At 49.8% G+C, this 21,610-nt stretch overlaps 2 protein-coding genes across 3 annotated transcripts in view; one reads left to right on the forward strand and one right to left on the reverse strand.

Moving 5' to 3' along the window:
• The window catches only part of LOC144099536 (uncharacterized), a 325,768-nt gene that overhangs the window by 103,445 nt on the left and 200,713 nt on the right, over positions 1-21,610 (reverse strand). The gene's annotated exons all lie outside the window — the stretch shown is intronic.
• Positions 1-21,610, forward strand: part of LOC144099535 (serine dehydratase-like) — a 78,746-nt gene that overhangs the window by 51,801 nt on the left and 5,335 nt on the right. For both annotated transcript variants that reach the window (XM_077632913.1, XM_077632914.1), the window contains exon 6: positions 6,736-6,860. In XM_077632913.1, coding sequence (XP_077489039.1) covers positions 6,736-6,860 — 125 coding nt within the window. The remainder of the gene's footprint in view (positions 1-6,735; positions 6,861-21,610) is intronic.

Below are 21,610 nucleotides of genomic sequence, written 5' to 3' on the forward strand. Positions count from 1 at the left end.
CTCAGTCATAATACCAGTCATAAATTTTTTTCCTAAAAAACCCTGTGTTTCTGGTTAACCAAAGCTTTGGCACTGTTACTCTAAAGTCATCACTGTAAAGAGACACATAGTACCTTGGTTGTGACAGTGACCAGTGTGACTGACTGCAGGTGCCAGAGAGAATAATAAATATTGCAGTCAAAATAAAAAGTGAGCAGTAGCTTTGTATAGCCTGCCCCCGTTGAGTGCACCCACCCTATCAGATTTTCTAAAGCTCCCCCCCCCCCGGCTGCATATAGCTTAGGCCCACGTGCTTTGCACTGTACAGTAGGTAAGTGCAGGCATTACCAACTAAAGGCCTCAACCCTCGTAGAGCTGGAGTTCTAAGTGTGGGCTCACCGAGCAAGAAAGTGCACTACACAAAATTCACCATAATGCTGATTTTTTTGTGGTGTACAAAACTAAAGTAACACAGCACTGCAACATCAAAGTAAACTAGCTACGTGTTGGCACTAAGGTGGGGTAAAAGCCCTTGTGTAGTCATTGCACTGCTGATTGTGGACCAGGCATATGCAGATGTTCTTCTGTGTGGCAAGTGCGCCAAAAGAAAGCCTCTGATTGCCATTTGATGCTGATTTTATCATGTAATCTGGCCCGTCACTACCTCCTTTTTTGCAGCCTGTAATTGGATATAACCTAAGAACGAGGCGGCAAATGCCCGTTAAAGGATGCCCCCGAGCCAATGGCGTCGATCGATTCCTACCATGTCCTGGTTAATCGCCTTAGACATGCTAGTGTGACATCGCCATGGGGCGGCTGATGAAGGGGGATAAACCAGGGCTTGATCAGACTAACCGTGACATCAAAAGAAGCGGTTAGTGCCATTGTTTGAAGAGCCTTTTTTGAGCGACGGCTTTATTATTTAGTTGTTTCTGACTGTAGCATGCTCTGATGGCACTCATGTAATTTTTTTGCGTCCTCATGACACACATGCTCACGCACCATATTAATTGCAATGCAGGAAGCCCCCATTCAGCTGTCATCTGAAATGATTAAATTGAATTCTGTGTAGCTATTGCAAGGAGGTTACGGTATATAGAGGCATCTGAAAACGCTCTTCTCGAGGCAGTGCAATTGTTACCTTATATAGCCCTAGTTAAGTTATTAGAGGACACATCTAATAGCCTCAGAGCATGAAATACTTATAGCGGTTGATGCCATTTTATGATGGAACCTTAATTTGGCACAATGTTGTGGCACGGGGACCTACCTGCCTTAGTTCTTCAGGAAACGATGGATTGTGAGAACTGAATTTTTTTGTGCCAGTTTATTTCTTCCTTGCTTTCATGTAAAAAGTTGAGCACAAGTTGTTTCATGAATTTTGTAACTGAAAACTTCAGTTGTTTTACGTTAATGTGTTACAAAATTTCTCGTCTTTCTACACCTCTTTATGTGTTGTTTAAGTTTATTAAAGGGGCTCCGAAAGACATCTTCAGTGCATTTTTTACCTGCTGGTTGCATGGAATGAGTTATAGTAATGCTATTAGCATTGGTTGTACCGCGTATACTGCGGTTTTTAATATTTTATTTAGCTCGCAAAAACGAATTCGTGGAGCTTATGGTGTCACCATACAGTGGTGGTTTTTAGCAGCGGATATGACATCACGGAGGGCGAGCTTTATGATTGGAGAAAGAGTAAATATACTGCAAATTGGGTTAATAACTAGAGATACGTTTTGTCAAGTTTTTGTGTTTTATATTATTTTAACAAAACCAGCTTGTTTGCCCTAGATAAAAGCACTGTAAATCAAGTAAAACAAAAACACGCCACCAGAGGAACTGGCTACTTTTTGCATCGAAGGACTTTGCGCCTCTCTGTAAACATCCTACGACCTAGCTCTAAGCACTTATGGCTACTCTCTATGTATCTGAGAGCGGCTTTGCGGAATCGATCCGGTCGAGCCATTGCACTCTATAAGCGTTCGTTTCGGTCCCAAGGAATGATGTGTTCGTTTCACATTTAGCAGGCAGTGCGCATCGTCAGCTTGTGAAGGATCACCGGGCGGTGGCGCCAGTTGGCGCCACGTTCCCGTCAACAGCGCGCGGTCCTTGCTCGGCGTGACCAAACAGCGCACTAGGAGGGACGAGCGGTGGTTGGCCGTAAGCAGTAGCGGTACGCGTTATGCTGAATGTGTCTGATATCTTGCGCAGGCTGTCACACCGTCGCAGTATCTCGCGCTCGAGTTCGGACCCATAAGTAAGGGAACGTCACTGATCAGTGTTCCCTTCTGCGCCGTCGACGTGACGATGAAGCATCGCTGGGTCAGCTGAGCGTTCACATGGTTGTCGTAACCATGCAAACGGGGCTGCCAGCCTTGGCATGAACGATTTACAGAGAACAGGCAACCATGGAGTGCAAACTTCCGGCACGTGCTAAGATGGGCTGTTTTGATTGGTCGCCCTGCGTGTCGTCATTGGGCGAGTGAAAGGGGAATTGAAGCTGCGCGAAAATCGAGTTGAGGGCAGCATTTTGTTTGCTTGTATTTTGAAATTTCTTCATTGTTCCTATGCATCGATTCTCGTAATTCTTTTTGAGTCAGCATCTGTGTGACCTAAAGAATCCATCTGAAGCGTAACCGGCATCCGTTCAAACAGTGTTTCGCAGCCCCTTTAAGTGCATGTGTATTTTTCTCTGCTGCCCAGGTCTGTCCTGCTCTCTGGTCCTCCAGGATACGAAATCGGTTGACTTGTGAGCAGTTTGGCTGTAACCTTATTTAAAATAAAGGTCATTTGTGGAATGTTTTCTTTTCAGTTGTGAAAGATCTTGTTCTGTTATTGCACTGTGCCTAAACCAAAACATGCGACTACTAAACATTATACATGCCTGCTTCTTGTGTACACATTGCATCACTACTCTGCATGATTAGAAGGCCAGCCATTGCATTCTGGAGAGAAACATTAACTCATAGTTTAAGAATTAAGCTTAAGCCAGACCTGATCATACATACCCTTTTGTAGCTGGCTTAAGCTTTCACTTGTAAAGTGCGAAAGTGGTCTTCATAAATTAGTGTTGGTTTATGCCTTAGGGGGAGTACATTATCCATATTAATGGAGAGCAAGTTTGCACTAAGGCAATGTAATGCATATGTTGTTATTTGTGAGATAACACTAAGCTTTGAAAGGATATCTTTATGCTTACAAATGTACCATAACTTTACCTTTTAGGAGGTAAAATTTGCACTCTTTGGCCAAGTATAACATTGCGCCCTTTAAAAAATACCAAATAGGCTTCCGATGAAGGTGTAACATCACTCTTAGGTGGCTTGAACTTGCACTGGTCTTAAGAGCACAGCTTTATGCTGCTGTGAAAGTAAGTTACGCTGTCTAAAGAAAGCACTCCTCAAAAAATGTATCAATACTCCTAGACAGCCTAACGTTGCACTCGTATTGATGGCATCAATTTACGCTGCTGTGGGAGTAATAGTTATCCTCTTTGGACTAAAATATTGTCTTCCTGAAAAGATGTAACTATAATCTTGGGCAGCAGCAACTTACACTGCCTTTCAAGACGTAACTTTACACTAAAGAGAGTGTAACGTTTATACTGTTTGTCGTGGACTAAAAGGTAGTCTTTCTGAAAACGTCTAACTATAGTCGCGCAGCATAAACTTACACTGCCTTTCAAGACGTAACTGTACGCTAGAGAGAGTGTATCGTTTACACTGTCGTGGACTAAAACATAGTCTTCCGGAAAATGTGTAACTATAGTCTTGGGCAGCATAAACTTGCACTTCCTTCCAAGGTGTAACTTTACGTTCAAGAGAGCGTAACGTTTACGCTGCCGTGGACTAAAACATAGTCTTCCTGAAAAGGTGTAACTTGCACTGCCTTTCAAGGTGCAACTTTACACTAGAGAGAGTGTAACGTTTATACTGTTTGTCGGTGACTAAAATCTTAGTCTGGAGCAAATAGCGTAATATTACCCTCTTAAAGGTACCAGCTCAGCGTCAAGTGGTTTACCCCTCGAAAGACTAAAATCAAACTCCTTTTTTTAGAGTGTGGCCGCTAGCTTCAGTGTGTGGAATGGTTGGAGCAGCATCTTTGGACTGGCCAAGGACAGGATCTGAGGGGAGAGCGCTCATGAGGGTTTGAAAAGCACTTCCGCGTTGCTCAGACCAAACGAAAACACTATGAGCGGTGAGAGACTCGTGCAGTCGCGCGGCACTAGATTTTAATGCTTTTTAAACGTGAGGACAATATATTCCAATTTCTCTATTATTTATTTATTTGGCAACAAAAATTCATTCCGAAGCCAGAAATACCATCCGTCGAAATTACGTACACTATTCCAGTTCTTTGTAATATCAGGCGAGTCTCAACTCTTCAGGGGCTTTAAGCTCTCCGCTTCACCAGCGCTGTATGGCGGAGCGAATCCGCAAATTAGGCAATAGTGTCTCCATGCGTACGAATCACAGGTCGGGGCGACCATTGTCTTCCAGGCTGTTCTTAAAGCTGGGCGCAGCCGCCGATTATTTCCTTCGCTTATTGCACTTCTCGGCACAACCGCTGCCGATAGCCGGGGCAGGGCAATTGATACCGGCTTGAACTATTGGCAAGCGTTGCATTCCAGAAAGGAATCACGAAATCTGCGCTTCGCCTTTTGTTGTTGCTTCAAATGTGTTTCGCCACTATTATTTGCGCGAGAAAACAAAAATGAAGGCAGCGCAAGAATCATACCTATATATAGCCTATACATGACGGAAGCCAGCAGCCACCGAAATCAAGGAGCATAGAGGAGGTCTTTTTTATTTGTGATATTAATCAATGGGAGATTAGTAAAATCAGAAGTAAAAAGAACATGCCGCTGGTGTGATCCGAACCCACGACCTCGGCATTTCGAGTCCGGCGCTCTACTAACTGAGCTACGGTGACGGCTGTCCAATATTTTGCTTTCGGGGGTACTTACAGTATTTACGCTCAAAATTTGCGCACTTTTTATTCAGAAAATATTGCTCCAAGAAGGGGGTGCGCAAACTACGCGTGGATTTCGCGAGCGCGACTTAAACAAACCCCACAAAGGACATAACGCGCAATATAGGTATAGCGTATGTTGCTGCGTATACTTCAGCACCCGGACTCGCACCCCACGCTGGCCGTCCCCCGAAAAAACGTTCACTCTAAACGAAAGGCTGCGCACCCCCTCCCCTTTCTCCTTTGAGGGATGGCATTATGGTGCATGTACGAAGCTCAATAAGACGCTAACACAGCGTCACCGCTTGCGGCCCAGCCAATTGTTCCGTAGTTCCGGGTTCCGTAAGTTTTCTTTCGTAACTTCGCCCGGGAAAGTAAACGCAATAAATAAATCAATTATCACGGCACCTACAAAATATACACCCGGACAATTCTTTAAATTCTTTAACGAAACTGCTTCTCAGCGCCTTATCACGGCGCGGAGTGGCGAAGCCAGTGAGAATAGCCACGTGCGCACAAGTTTTCCGACACGATTGTCGCCTATGGGTAAAGTTGTGAGCACGCGGTTATTCTCGCTGTCTTCGCCGCTGCGCGCCGTGATAAGACGCAGGCAAGCAGTTTGAAACTTGCCGTATAATTGTTATATCCCATCGCAAGACACGACCGAACAACCAAATACAAGCCGCCAGAGACACCAAGAAAAGCGTAGCCGGCAGTCGAGTCACATGCATCAGCCAAACAGCGGTGCCGGCTCTTCTATCAGCTGCCGATCCTCCCCGGAAGCGCTGCCGGCCGTTCCAAGTGGCGATGCCGCTGGTGCCGCCGCGATTGTAACAGCCCCCGACGCCACCATTAACGCCCAGTGCACAAAAGATTCAGAAAGCCTTCCGAACAAACACGCGGAATAGCCGAATGCTACTGGGTAGAGCCATAGGGTAGAGCCCGCGTGCATGATGGTGGTCTAGCACAGCACGGTGCGTAAAATATGCGAGGAAACATTTTTTTTTATAAACCCAGGTGATAAGTTAATGGTGCGCAAGTTACGTGAGGGCGCAAATTACGCGCGTAAATGCAGTATGTTTGGGCGTAACCGAACCTTGACAGTTTTCACCAGCGCCACCCTCGTTCATTATCGGCGGACGTAATACATCCTGTATTACCGAGATTACCTCGTAGGAACTTGATCGAACGATGAGGACGGAAGCTGTGCGAGAACCCTCTTATGCTACTTATGCCTTCAAGACTACCAGATTCGAGGCCCATGTTAAACAATTCAGCAAACAAGGAAATGGAAAGAGGTGCTCGGTATGACATACATGACTGCTCACGGCATGTATGCCATAACGAGCACCTCTGTTCATGGCCTTGTCACCCGCATATTTGGGCTGTTGCAACCTGAGTGTGCTCGGATGCTTTTTACTGCTTCGTCAGTATAAACCTCCTTCGGCGAAAAAGCCGTGGGCTGTGGGCGTGTGTGTGCGCGGCATGCGTACGTGTGTCAGTGTGTGTGTCGCACCCACTCCCTTGGCATGTACGTTGCTTTTGTTGTAGCGATAGCTACATTACGGTAGCGTTTTGAGCCTTCAGCGTGGAGGCGCCGCCACTCTGTGGCTGCGCCGCCACGCTGTCACGCGGTTGGTCACATGGTGCGGAGCAGCTGCTGGCGGCGCGGCTGATCACGTGGTTCGTCACGTGACCAAGTTCCACTCGGCCAGCTGTAGCTATCACGTCACTCCAGGTTTAACCAGAGCTAAACCACCGCCAATTTTTTTTTCCTGTGCTCAGCGTGGCCATTACTCTGGGAGCGAAGAAGGTGTGCCAGCGTGTCGTCGACTACATCCGAGAGCATCCGCTCATCTCCGAGCTCGTGACTGACCGGGTGGCTGTGCAGGCCTGTTTCCAGTTCGCCGGTGAGTGCGCCGTTATATGTAGACAAGGAGAGATAGGACGGTGCCTTGAAGAAGCCCTGTCTTCCACACAGTGCGAAATTGGACGCTTTCTAACAGAGAGGAAAGGCTCGCAGTAACCGCACTCGATTCGTCACGGCTAACAGGTGCCCGTTGTTGGTTTCACAATGTGTCGTTTATCATTCCTTCCAGCACTGAGGCAGCAGCCTAAGAGATTGTTAATGCAGAGGCTCAATTTTGACCTACACCTCGCGTTTTCCAAGATTGTGTAGGAATTCTGAGGTCGCCCATTGGGTGAAAAAGTCACATAACGTAGCTAAGCGCGCTGGGAATTGTGAGCGCTTCGTTTGAAACTGATATGCTCTGCATGTAATACTTTCAAGAGTCACACCTGTGGCAAATCTTAAAACAGTTAATTTCATTTCAATTATACACCTCAGGGCCAGGGGCTTTACAGAAGGGCAGTGGTGAAAAGAAAAAAAATGAAGAATGCACAGTAGTTACATAAATAAATAGCAGCTGAGTATACAATTTTGTCTATTGACACGTGTAACTGTTCACTAATGTTAATGAACACAATATCTGCAATAAGGTCACTCCAGTGACGCGATGTGCACGGCAGAAATTATTGGCAGAACTGTTTATTATGGGATGATTCGATGCCATAATAAATAGTTCCCTTGCGCCCTAAAAATGTTCCCTAGATGCCATTGCGCCATAAAAATCTATAATCATCATCATGATTCGATACTGAATTTCTGGTCAGTGCAACGGGATACATAAAATGGTTGAGGAATGAGACGATCAACGGTGCGCAGGACGATGGTAGTACTTGTGAAATGTTGCAATATGAGCCGCTCTTCTAGAAGTGACAGTAATGGGATGGAAATATTTTATTTCATGGTAGATATGCTTGCTGTGCGGCTGTAATTTGTAAGGATGAAAAACATGGGCTTATTTTAAGAGCGTTAGCTCTTACTCATCACGTTTCGAGATTTCGTGGGGTCTGCTACCTCCCTGAGGTCACAGCGCCATTTGTGGCAGCAACTACTCGTCACCTTTCGAGATTTCGTGGGGTCTGCTACTGGATGGATGGATATGGCTGAACCCTTTAAATCGGGCGGTGGCTCAAGGCACCTAGTCATGACTTTGCACCTAGCCATAAAATTTTACTCTTGTCTTGATTTTAACCACCAATCAGATAACCTTTGCTTGGTTACTTCTACCCGCTTAAAATCTACTTTCCCTTCACTGTCCTTAAACCCCAATGCCTTGGATAAATTAGCTCCACTGCTTTGCACTGTAGGGTGAAGCCCACTACAGAAAAGTATCAAGTGTTCAGCCGTTTCCTCCTCTGCGCACGCAACGCACAACGCGTCTATCTCGTGGCACCTGACTCTATATGTCTTAGTCCGCAAAACTCCCGTCCTGTCCTCAAATAACAAAGAGGTTCCCCTACAATTATCATATGATGATGAAAAACATTTATTCATCTGCTCTAATACATCTGAATTAGTGGTCTTCAGATGGTATCTTTCATCTTCTTCCAGGGTTGGAGCCCCTATTCCAGGGCCCCACTGAGGGTAGCCGTCCTGCGGGCACGCTCTAGTAGTCTTCTTTGGACGTTCAGGATGTCGCTGGAAAGCATCCTCTCCGTCTGTTCCACACTCGAGTTATTTATTTTGCCCACTTCTTTCACTTTTTGGCATTCCCATGTTATATATGGTATAGTGTCAGCTTGTCGCCGTACCATGGGCATATATGCCCATGTATTGGGTTGGGTAGATTCTGCTTAGAATGTGTAAGTTCGGGTATGTCCCCGTTTGCAGTTGCCGCCAGGTGACTGCTTCCTCTTTACTTAGTTGTTTATCTGGCGCTGGGTATCTCATCCTAGTGCCCCTGAAGTAGTTTAAAACGTCCGCAAAAGTTTGGCCTACTGGTTCTGGTTCCTCTGTTTCGGCATCATGTCCGGATGCTCGGTATGTTGCGTACCCTCGAGCTATCCTGTCTTCCTCCAGATTTCCCTTGACACTCGTGTGTCCCGGTATCCAAGCTACTGCGTGTGTATTTGAGTTTTTTTGTTTGGGTCCTTCGGGCGGAGAATTCTCAACGCCTTTTGCCCAACTTTGCCGTTCTTATAATTCCGGCATGCTGCCTGTGAGTCTGTTAGGGTTGTTAGTGATTTCCCTAGTCTATTGCCTTCTGCTACCGCTAGAGCTACGGCCGCTTCCTCGGCTTCGACTTCTGTGCAGTTCTTAATCGTTATGCTGATGACCTCTTTTAGATTCAAGTCAATCATTGTTTCTACTTTATGTTTATACCTTTCTTCTACGCTTGGACTTGAATATGTGGCGGCATCTACATATACTGTATCAACTCGGGTAGCCAGCGCTCTTTGGACATACTCTTCCCTTGCCTCCTTTCTTGCTGCGTGCAGGTTTGGGTCCATATTTCTGGGTATTGGTGCTACCCTGATGGTTCTCCGAACTTTGCCTGGTATTGCTTGGGTCCTTTGGAGCTCCCTTAGGGTCGATTCTCCGCAGTAGCTGGCTAGAATTCTTCCCGTCCCGGTTTGTTGTAATCTTCGGTACTGCGCAATTTCTTGTGCCTCTTGAAGCCCTTCGAAATTGTTGTGTAGTCCCAAGGCCAACAGTTTCTCTGTCGCTGTTGATTGCGGTAGCTGCAGCGCCGTTTTCAGGGTCTTCCTTAGGATGGTGTCGATTTGTTGTATTTCGCCTCGGTTACCGTTGTAGTTATGGTAGGCTGTATGTCACCCTGCTGACCACGAGGCTTTTCATTAGCTTGATAGTGTCCGCCTCATTCATGCCATATCTCTTTCTGGATACTCTGCCGATCATTCTAGCCACCTGATTTCTTGCTGTCTTTACCAGGGCTAGGGCGTGGGTGCATCATTGGTTTGTTTGCAGCCACATTCCTAGTATCCTGAATTTGGTCACTTCCGAGATACGCTGCCCTTCTATGTAGATTTCTGTAGTGTCTTCTTCCTCATTTTTGATTTTCCTTCTTTTTCTTGTTCTCAAGAGTTCGGATTTCTCCGTTGAGCATTCTAATCCGCATGTTTTGACATATCTTTCCACGCACGTTGCCGCTTGTTGCAGTCTGTACTCCTGCATTCCCAGCGGGGCATGTTCTGTCCAGATAGTAATGTCGTCGGCGCACATTGCGTGTCGTATGCCGTTGATTTCTCCCAGTGTTCGGGCCAGCCCTATCATTGCTATGTTGAAAAGGATGGGGGATATGACTGATCCTTGCGGTGTGCCTTTGTTTGGGGTGTTGAACTTGTCCGTTCTGAGCTCTCCTAACCCGATGGTTTCCGCCCTGTCTATTAGGAATGCCTTGTAGCACCCTCTCTTGGGCGGCGCCGACAATCCGGCTAGCGCGCGCCGCCCTGCGAAGAGAATAAAGATGGCACCTGGTCGTGGCTGGCACGGCTGGCAGTTCTATTCTGGTGTCGGCTCGTAGCAGTGGTCTCGTTTCCTTCGCTCCTTAGGCATTAAGCCTACATTGGTGACCTAGGACGAGCAATGACCGATCCCGCAACATCCACTCAGGAAGATTCGCGTCCGCAGGACGTCTCGTCGCTGCAGGTTCGCCTTCCACCTTCCTGGCCCCAGAACCCGCAAGTTTGGTTCCACCAGGATGAGGCGCAATTTTGCCTAGCCCGCATCACGTCGGAGACGTCGGAGACAGGCGTTTTAGCCACCGGGCCACGAAGTGTACACCGCCCTGTTCGTGGCCGGGAAACGCCCGCCGGGATCGCTAACGGCGGCGTGTGGTTCCCCCAGTCATTCGAGCCGCCTGTTCATGGTCACTGACAAGTTCTCCGGCACCCGGTTTCTTATCGACACAGGCACGGAAATCAGCGTGGTTCCACCGACTAGGGCAGATCGTTCCAAGCCATCAGGACTGTCGCTCCGTGCTGCCAACGCCTCGTCTATACCCACGTATGGGCTACGATCTCTCACCCTCGATTTCGGCCTACGCCGCACTTTTCAATGGGTCTTCGTCATCGCAGACGTGGTTCGCCCGATCATCGGCTCAGACTTCCTCTCCTACTTCGACTTAGACGTCAGCGTGCAGCATCGTCGCCTTACCGACGGTCTGACTCATCTCTCCATCTCGGGAGTCTCGTCCGACCTTGCTCCCATGGGTATTCGCGCGCTGATACCTTCCTCTCAGTTCGAAAAAGTGTTGGCGGATTTCCCGGAGCTCACTAAGCCATGCAACCTCACTCAAGCGCCTAAACATTCTGTGACACACCACATCGTCACCCGGGGTCCACCCGCAGCTGCTCGACCGCGCCGCTTGTTTGGAGACCGTCTAGCTATCGCCAAACGTGCGTTTGACCACATGCTGGAGCTCGGCATTATACGCCCGTCGTCTAGCACGTGGGCGTCTCCGCTGCATCTAGTGCCCAAGCGTGATCCCGGTGACTGGCGTCCCTGCGGCGACTAACGGGCGTTGAATGCCAACACTGTCCACGACAGCTATCCGCTGCCCCACATCCAGGACTTTACATCGCGCCTCGCCGGCTGCGCCATTTTTAGCAAAGTTGACCTGGTTAAGGCGTATCACCAAATTCCCATTGAACCCGCAGACATACCTAAGACCGCCATCACGACGCCCTTTGGTTTGTTTGAGTACGTCCGGATGCCTTTTGGACTACGCAATTCGGCTCAAACCTTCCAGCGGTTCATGGCTGAGGTCACGCGGGGCCTACCTAGTGTATTCGCGTACCTTGACGATGTCCTCATCGCAAGACCTACACCTCATGATCATGAGCAAGACCTACGTGCTTTGTTTAAGCGTCTACAGCACTACGGCCTGGTTGTGCATTCCTCCAAGTGTATTTTCGGTGCTTCTGAGCTCGAGGTTTTGGGCCATCACATATCCTCAGTGGGTATCCGCCCTCTCGCGTCCCACGTCCAGACCATCGAGAATTTTTTCCTGCCCACAACCCTGCGCCTCCTGCGACAATTCCTGGGGCTGGTGAATTTCTCCCGCCGCTTTATCCCGCACTGTGCAGAGCTACTTCGCCCGCTCACCGACCTCCTCCGGTCAACGGCTGGCCCGTCCTCCGCAATCTCTTGGTCATCAGAAGCCCAGGCCTCCTTTACTGCCGCGAAGCAAGCAGTCGCTAACGCCGTGCTTCTAGTCCATCCGCGCAACGACGCCCCTACGAGATTGACGGTGGATGCCTCCAGCGATGCCATCGGAGCCGTCTTACAGCAGTACATTAACTCCGAGTGGAGACCATTGTCTTTTTACTCTCGGAAGCTACTTCCTGCTGAGACCCGCTATAGCGTCTTCGGTCGAGAGCTCCTAGCCATCTACTCCGCTATCCAGCACTTTCGGCATTTTGTAGAAGGATGCAAGTTTCACGTGCTAACCGACCATAAACCGCTGGCATATGTGTTCCGGACCAACTCATCGACGTACGTGTCACATGAACTCCATCAACTCGCTTATATATCAGAGTTTACTACCGACATCCGGCCGCCCTCGCTGCCCGCCTCAATTGCGCCTCCTGGGTCAACTCCTTGCCCCTTGTGCTGCTGGGTCTAAGGGCCGTCATCCGAGAAGACTTACAGTGCTCAGCTGCAGAGCTCGTGTATGGAAGTGCTTTGCGTCTTCCAGGCGACTTCTTTACATCCCAGCAGCTTCCAGCCCAGCCCCAAGAATTCCTCCAACGCCTGCTGGACTGCGTTAAAGACCTCCGGCCTACTACCCCACGTCCGTCCCGCCACCATAACATTTTCGTACAGCCCGACCTGGCCACTTCGACCCACGTTTTTGTGCGCCGCGACGCTGTCCGAGCTCCACTCACACCGGCTTATGACGGACCTTTCCGCGTTCTCCGCCGCACCCCGAAAACCGCCACCATCCTCCAAAACTGCCGCGAAGAGACCGTCAGTCTAGACCGCCTTAAACCGGCTTACATGGAGACCGCCCTGGAACGACTCCCAGCGCAGCCTGACCTAGTGCTCGAGTGCCATCGCCGGCCCTCCGTCCGTTTCGACCTCCAGTCTAGGTGGGGGGCCCTGTAGCACCCTCCCTTGGGTGGCGCCGGCAACCCGGCTAGCGCGCGCCACCCTGCGAAGAAAATAAAGACGGCACCTGGTCGTGGCTCGTGCAGCCACGGCTGGCAGTTCTGTTCTGGTGTCGGCTCGTAGCAGTGGTCTCGTTTCCTTCGCTCCTGAGGCGTTAAGCCTACAGCCTTAACGTAGCCTGTTACGTTTCGCCTACGACGCGCGGTATAGCCGGCGCGGATGCAATGGACGCCGGGGCTTCGTTCAAAGTGGCGGTCATTTTGGGCCCGTTCAGTGCTGCCGTAACGCCTCCCGCCAAGCGCGTCCAGGCAGGTGTCAATGCCACGTGTCGTCGTGTGTGCGTGTGTGTGTGTGTGCATGTTGGTGCCCACGCTTTTCAAAGCGCGGCAGCCGGGGAGAGGAGCTCCCCAACTGGGAGGCGAGGAGGTCTGACCGGCGCCGGCCCGGCGGACGCGCACGTCACGTCTGAACATGTCCGAGCGTCGCCGTATCGGGCGCCTCATCCCGTGCCGTTCCTTCTTGCCCTCGACTCCGAGGGTATAAAAGGCAGCTGCCCCGGACGCCAAAGGGAGACTTCGATTTCTTCCTGCGATAACGTGGTCGCCCTGACCGGCTGCTCTTTTGCGATGCCAGAATAAACAAGTTGTTCTGTTGCCAGTCGACTCATCCTTTGCCGGGACCTTCGGATGTTTCCAGCTGTGCCCCAGGCCGCCAGGCCAACGCTACCCTTGGGGCTTGCGACCCATTTGCAACAACTGGTTGCCAGCGGTGAGATCGCGACAATGGAGGCCAGCAGCGAAGATATGCGGTCAACTGTATGCTGAGCAGCACAACGACCATCCGGGAGCAGTGCAACGAGCCCTGTGTGATGACTGGTTGCCTGCAGCGGAACGACTGCGCTGAATTCTTGGCTGCGAGGTTTGGTGAGTGCGGGACTTTCTTCTTCTGAGTTTTGCCAGGCTTTTGTTAGTGTCAGAAACAGAGCTGGTAATTGTGGTTGTCGTTGCTGCCGGGTTAGTTTGCGGCAAGACAGTAGTAGGCAGTAGAGAAAGCAGCATTCGGAGCAGCCATGGATTTGAAGTCGTTGCGCAAACCGAAATTGCTGGAGCTTGCAAGAGAGCTGGGTCTGGATGTCTCAGACAAACTCAGAAAACCAGAACTGCTAAGGGCTATTCTTGAGTTGGAGGCTGAGGATGACGAGCTGTCGGAATGCCTTGAGACCATTGAGGAGAGGGAGCAAAAAGAGGAGCGCGAACGTAAAGAGCAAAAAGAGAAAGACGAGCGCGAACGTAAAGAACAAAAAGATAAAGAGAAAGAAGAGCGCGCTTTGGAAATGAAGCGTCTCGAGGTAGAGATGGAACGCGCTCGTAATGGAAGTCAGGCAGACGGTGCAGGAGAACGAGTATCGTTCAAAATGACTGACCTGATGCGGCCGTTTAAGCTTGGAGGTTAACTTTGGGCGAACGTGCGAGAAGCAGGGGTTCTCTCGGGAAACGTGGCCACAGCGCTTGCTCACTTTGTTACCCGGCGAGGCGGCCGACGTAGTCGCTCGCTTGAAGAGAGAGGAGGCAGAGGATTTCGACCAAGTGAAATCGAGTCTGCTAAAAAAGTACAGGCTGTCAGCGGAGGCGTTCCGTCGGAAGTTTCGGGAAAATGAAAAAGGCAGAAGTGAGTCATATACAGAGTTTGCCTACAGGCTTATGTCAAACAAGCAGGAGTGGCTCAAAGAAGAGAAAGCGTTTGGTGACCACGAGAAAATTCTGCAGTGTTTCGGGCTGGAACAGTTTTATAGTCGGTTACCTGAGAACGTGCGGTACTGGGTCTTGGATAGGCCAGACGTTAGTACAGTGGCTAAAGCCGCCGAGCTAGCCGAGGAGTTTGTGACGCGTCGGGCTCGCGGAGCTAAGGACGGTCAAAAGGGTGAATTTGGCTCCAAGTCTGAGAGGCCGAAGTTCACATTTATGAGAGCAAGGGGGGACACACGTAGTGCGGATGCGAGTGAAAGCAGTCCGGCCGAACGTAAGGAGACGGCGGCAGCCGAAGCCGAACGCAGAAAGCGGTTCGAGACGAGGCAAGCGCGCATGTGTTATACGTGCCAGAAGCCGGGTCACTTTTCGGCGCAGTGTCCAGAAACAAAAAGAGAAGTCGTGTGTTTGTCATTATGTAGCACTGATGAGAACATGAAGCTTCTCGAACCTTACATGCGAGACTTCCTCGTGAACGGGAAAGAGTGCCGAGTGCTTCGTGATTCCGCAGCTACAATGGATGTAGTTCACCCCTCTTACGTAGAACCCGATATGTTCACGGGCGAGTGCGCATGGATCAAGCAAGCCGTGGAAGCTCATAGCGTGTGTCTGCCCGTAGCAAAAGTGCTTGTTGAAGGACCTTTCGGAGCACTTGAGACGGAGGCCGTAGTGTCATCTATGCTGCCCCCCCAGTACCCGTACCTATTTTCGAACAGGTCCGATCACCTCCTGCGCGAGAAGGGGCTTTTGTTTGGCGAGGCTAGCCTTCAGGCCATAACCAGATCGTGAGTTCGGGAGCTCGCTGCAAAGGCGGTAGTTGCGGGGCCGACGTTGTCGAACATTGAGAAAGGGTCGGAGGCGCAGCAAGCTGATATTCAGAGCACGTCCGAACTGAATAAAATTGAGCCTGTAGCGTTGAAGGCACCAGGTACTGGAGAGGAAATGCCCGACACGGGAGAGTTAGAAGAGCTTCCGGTCGAGCTTCCGGGACTAGGCTCAGTGACGAACAGGGAAGACACTGATCAGGTCATTAGTGACTTAATCATTAAAGCACCGCTGTCGGCTGAGCAGAAAACCGAACTACACCAACTCTTAAAAGAGTTTCAAGGTCAGTTCTCTGAGAGGCCTGGTAGGACTTCTGTCCTTACTCATGATATAGAACTTACCTCCCCAGAACCAGTACGATCCAAGGCGTACCGGGTGTCACCCCGCCAGCGCGATATTATGGAGGCTGAGGTAAAGAAAATGCTACAGCTCGGTGTTATTGAGGCGGGTGAGAGTGATTATACCTCCCCTTTGATTTTAGTTGAGGTACCGGGCAAGGAACCTCGTCGTTGCGTCGACTACCGCAGGCTTAATTCCATCACTAAGGATCAAATTTATCCGATCCCTAACATCGAGGAGCGCCTTGAGAAAGTTAGTAGCGCTCAGTTTATTTCCACCCTAGATCTTGTCAGGGGTTATTGGCAGGTTCCACTTACAGAAGAGGCTAGTAGGTATGTGGCGTTCATTTCACCAATGGGAACATTCCGTCCTAAAGTTTTGAGTTTTGGTTTGAAGAACGCGCCATACTGCTTTTCAAGCCTCATGGACAAAGTGTTGCGGGGACAGGAAGAATTCGCTTTACCGTATTAGAGACGACGTAGCGATATTCTCCGCATCCTGGTCTGAGCATATGGCACATTTGCGGGCAGTGCTAACCCGCCTGCGCGAAGCGGGCTTGACAGTCAAGGCTCCCAAGTGCCAATTAGCACAGGCCGAGGTTGTCTACCTCGGTCACGTGATTGGACAGGGTCGTCGCCGCCCCTCTGAAATAAAGGTGGCCGCTGTGCGAGACTTCCCGCAACCGCGCACGAAGACCGATATTCGGTCGTTCTTAGGTGTCGCCGGCTACTATCAGAGGTACATCCCCAGGTACTCCGATATCGCGGCTCCCCTGACGGATGCTCTAAGAAAAACAGAGCCCCAAACAGTCGTCTGGGGTGAGAGAAAGGAAAGAGCTTTTAGCGCCCTAAAGAGCGCCCTAACAAGCCAACCTGTGCTACGATCGCCAGACTACACAAAAGGGTTCGTTGTTCAGTGCGATGCTAGTGAGCGAGGCATGGGCGTTGTACTGTGCCAACGGGAAAATGGAGAAGTGGAACACCCCGTCCTTTAGGCTAGTCGTAAGCTGACCTATCGTGAGCAGGCGTACAGCGCCACCGAGAAAGAGTGTGCGTGTCTCGTGTGGGCCGTTCAGAAATTGTCATGCTACCTAGCCGGCTCGAGGTTTATCATTGAGACGGATCACTGCCCTCTCCAATGGCTGCAGACCATCTCTCCCAAAAATGGTCGCCTCCTGCACTGGAGCCTCGCTTTGCAACAATATTCCTTTAAGGTGCGTTACAAAAAGGGGAGTCTCAACGGTAACGCCGATGGCTTAATTCGAAGCCCCTAACGTAGGAATCCGCCTCAAAGTTGTTTGTTACTGATGTTTTCTTCCTGAGGCAGGATTTTTAACATATTGCTTTTGTTAGTGTTTCAAAGTGATGATGTGCTTTCTAGTGCAATTTTCCAATTTGTGGACGCGTTCTCAGTGCTGCTTGACTACTGTAAGGAACTAGGCAGTAGTATAAAAGGGGAAAGAGCCTGGCAGAGCTTAGTGAGCGTTGTCTCGTGCTTGCTGACTGAGCGGTTGCGTTTCGGCGTAGTTCTAACGCTTGCTGGGAACGAGCACAAAAATGGCAACTCTCCCGAAGTCACTTTGCAGTGTCCTGTGTGATCCTGAACCTGAGAACGAGGCCTTCTCTGTGCGCTGCGCTCAAGCAACGTCGAGGGTCGACCGGTTTCGATTACGAGCATCATCGAGCGACATCCCTCCGGACAGCGGATGCAGTCCCCTGACCATCGGGATCTCCTTCTCCCGGCGTGGCTGTCTGTTACGTTTCGCCTACGACGCGCGGTATAGCCGGCGCGGATGCAACGGACGCCGGGGCTTCGTTCAAAGTGGCGGTCATTTTGGGCCCGTTCAGTGCTGCCGTAACGCCTCCCGCCAAGCGCGTCCAGGCAGGTTTCAATGCCACGTGTCGTCGTGTGTGTGTGTGTGTGTGTGTGTGTGTGTGTGTGTGTGTGTGTGTGTGTGTGTGTGTGTGTGTGTGTGTGTGTGTGTGTGTGTGTGTGTGTGTGTGTGTGTGTGTGTGTGTGTGTGTGTGTGTGTGTGTGTGTGTGTGTGTTGGTGCCCACGCTTGTCAAAGCGCGGCAGCCGGGGAGAGGAGCTCCCCAACTGGGAGGCGAGGAGGTCTGACCGGCGCCGGCCCGGCGGACGCGCACGTCACGTCTGAACATGTCCGAGCGTCGCCGTATCGGGCGCCTCATCCCGTGCCGTTCCTTCTTGCCCTCGACTCCGAGGGTATAAAAGGCAGCTGCCCCGGACGCCAAAGGGAGACTTCGATTTCTTCCTGCGAGTAACGTGGTCGCCCTGACCGGCTGCTCTTTTGCGATGCCAGAATAAACAAGTTGTTCTGTTGCCAGTCGACTCATCCTTTGCCGGGACCTTCGGATGTTTCCAGCTGTGCCCCAGGCCGCCAGGCCAACGCTACCCTTGGGGCTTGCGACCCATTTGCAACAAGCCGTACGTTCTTTTTCCGCAATCTAGGTCTTCTAGCCCCGTTAGAATGGCTACGTGGCTGACATTGTCGAAGGCCCCTTTGATATCGAGTGCCATGACAATGTTTTTGAATGGTGCGGGATTTCCCACAGCACATTTTTCTTGATCTGTAACAGCACGTCATGCGACGAGAGCTTGGATCTGAAGCCGAAAATACTGCGAGGGTATAGCTGGTTGTCTTCCAGGTAGTCTTGTATCCTCTTGGTCACCACTCTCGTGTATCTTGCCGAGTCATGATGTGAGAGAGATTGGCCTGAGGTTCTCCACCTGGAGTTTCTTCCTGGTTTTGGGATCATGTTGATTTCTGCATGCTTCCACTCTTCCGGTATTGTCTCTGCTTCCGAGTGTTTATTGAAGCACTCTGTTAGTCTCTCGACTAACTTGTCACTGAGATTGCGGGTTAGTGCATTGTTGATTTTGTCGGCACCTGCTGCCGTGTTTTTTGTTGGCTTTCTTATAGCTGCATAGACCTCCTCTTTGATTATCTGGCGGTCTAGTGTTTCATTTTCTCCGCCTTTGTACGTTTTCCGTATACGCTTCGTGTTTGCCGTCGCCAAAACACATTTTACGCACTTTTTCCAGCAGCTCTTCGTCGGTTCCTTCGAACTGATGGTCTAGTCTCTGAAGGGCCTTATTGTTTTCGGATTTGGATTTGGTTGGGTCCAGTAGGGCCTTGAGTATGCTCCACATCTCTTCCATGTTTAGAGTTTCGTTTAGCGAGTTGCTGAACTGTTGCCAGTTTTGTCTTGCTAGCTGTTCTGCATTCTCTTCTGCCTGTTTTGTGATCTCTGCAATCTTCAATTTGAGCTTCCGGTTTCCATCTTTTCATGAGTCCCCTCGTTGCTTCCCATAGTCTGAGTAGCCTGGGGTCCACATCTGGCGTTTTCTGGGTTCTTTCTATGTCTTTTGTGAATTTCTGCACTTGCTCTTCGAGCTTTTCTCCCCTTTCGGCTATTGATTGTATTTCCTCTGTTTCTGCACTCGATTCCCTGAAGGCATTCCAGTCTGTTATCCTGGCTTTTCCAGTGTGCCGTCTATGTTTGTCGGCTGTCGTGATTTGTGTTTTCAGGATGAAATGGTCGCTTCCGAGGTTTTCCATTAGGTTTTCCAACTCTGCCTGCTTTGTTCGTAGCACGAACGTGAGGTCTCGACAGGTGTCCTCCTATACGCTGTTCCCGATTCTGGTTAGTGTTCCAACATGGGTAATTAGCTCGCATCCGGCCTTGTCTGCCGCCTCGGCTACTGCCGTACGTTTTGCGGCCGACGTTTTGTAGCCCCAGTTCTGCTCTCTGGCGTTGAAATCCCCTAATATTATCAGTGCGTTTTCTTTCGCGATTGTACTGGCTTTGTTGAAAAGCTCTTCAAATTTTGCTTTCCTTTGTTTAAGAGGGCTCTATACATTGACAATGAATATGCTCCCCCCTGCTCTTCCATTTAGGTATTATCTCTATGATATCTCTATGATAATTGTACTCAACATCCGTTTCTGCGACAAAATAGCAGAAACTGGTGTGGAGTACAATTATAACAGATATTTTCTTTGGCCATTTCCTTCTTAAAAATACTGTATGTTCCCAATGCTGATTTCGTCAGCATCACTGTTTCTCTTTGAGATCACAGCGCCAGCTGTGGCAGCAACTAGAAAACAGCACATCTCGCATTGAGACTTGTAGCGCCATCTACAATATTATTTTATAAACACCCACCTACCGCGTGCCAATGATGACGTCACGGTCCAATATGGTGGATAGAGGTAGAATGTCATTAGGCCTAGGGGGTAGGGGCCGGGACTACAGTGTTCTAGAAGGCGGTAGTGGGTTCAGGGAGAGCCCGCGGGTGCGGCATGTCACGTCGACAGCGTGAGATGGCGCCACCGGAGCACTGGCTGTAAAGAACCCGCGACATACCCGCGATACGCGCTGCATTCGCAGTCCGAGAAAGCTGTGTGCATCTGGTGTAACACCGAAAATCGGACGTCTGCAGCTCCAATGCATTTTTCTTAAAACCTAACTCTCAAGGCAACGAGCCCGGAAAAGATGGAAAGGCGGACATGCCATAAGATTGTGCGAAGATAAAGCCGACCCGACGAGTGCAGAGACAGAGCCGCCGTACGACGATCCGTTTGCATTTCTGAACGCAGACCTCAAAAACAGGGCAGAAGTAAAATTTTGGTTGAGCAAATCTCTTAATTTTCCATAAAAATTTTCGATGCACATCCAGACGCAATCACATTCACTGTTAAAGTTAGCTACACAATTGCGGCACGCGTACTTACGCACCCTGAACAGAGAGATCCCAAATCGACGAGGCTTCATTTCATCTCAGCTTTTATTTTCCTAAGTACATATTCACTGAAATCTAGAAAGATAATTCCTGCTACGGTGATGCCATTAGTAGGAGGTCACGGCGGTTCCTGCAATGCGCGAAATTTCGTAATAAACATGTAAAAAAGAAAGTAGGGGAACTAATGGTAGCAAACAAGTTTATTGGTACAAAAAACGGGCAGCCACCTCTTTTTCAAGGCACTGCTTACGGCTGCTGCGAGAGAGGCACTATAGACAACGCTTATCTTCGTGAACAATTTCTTTTTCCGCCGTTCCTGTTGTGATTGGTTCAGCCCTTTTACATAAAAGTGCACCTTGTCAGCACATAGAACTTCGTCAAACCTGTTGTGAGCGCATCTGCCTGCTGGCTGCAACCTAAGACATAACGAAAATTTGCCTTCACAAGCAGCATTAAATCTACTATGCTGTCACTGCAGAGTTATTAATTGCGACTGAAGAAAACAGGGAATATGTTCTCTAACTTCTTCACTGCCCGGAAAAGTTCTTGCGAAGGATACAACTCTCCCTTGTCACATATCACTGTGAACTCAGAATTTCTGCCTTCCTTATTGGAGCTTTCCAACAGAAAGGCTTTGCAGTTCCTGCAGTCGTAACGTTTAAGAAACTTTCGGGCAACATACCTTGCCATATAATGTATAAGCCGGTCGTCGCTCTTCTGCTTTACATACTCTCTGTGCTCAGCAGAAATACTCTGAAGCATGCGCTCGGATGAAGCTAGGTTGCCTTTCTCGATGAGCTGGCCGATTGCAGCAACCCTGTCTTCTTTAGCAGGAGCATCGCACGCACACTGGGGATAACTTATTTCTCCACTACCTCTATTAAGGTCAGCAATTCCTGAGCGCACTGTCTTGGCAAGATTGTAAAACGACAAACTGTTGACGACAATTAGAAACTGTGTGGGGGTTGGGTGGTCATTGGACCCGCAGGATTGCCTGATTATGCCAAA

This window comes from Amblyomma americanum, chromosome 7, assembly GCF_052857255.1.
Source record: "Amblyomma americanum isolate KBUSLIRL-KWMA chromosome 7, ASM5285725v1, whole genome shotgun sequence".
NCBI lineage: Eukaryota > Metazoa > Arthropoda > Arachnida > Ixodida > Ixodidae > Amblyomma > Amblyomma americanum.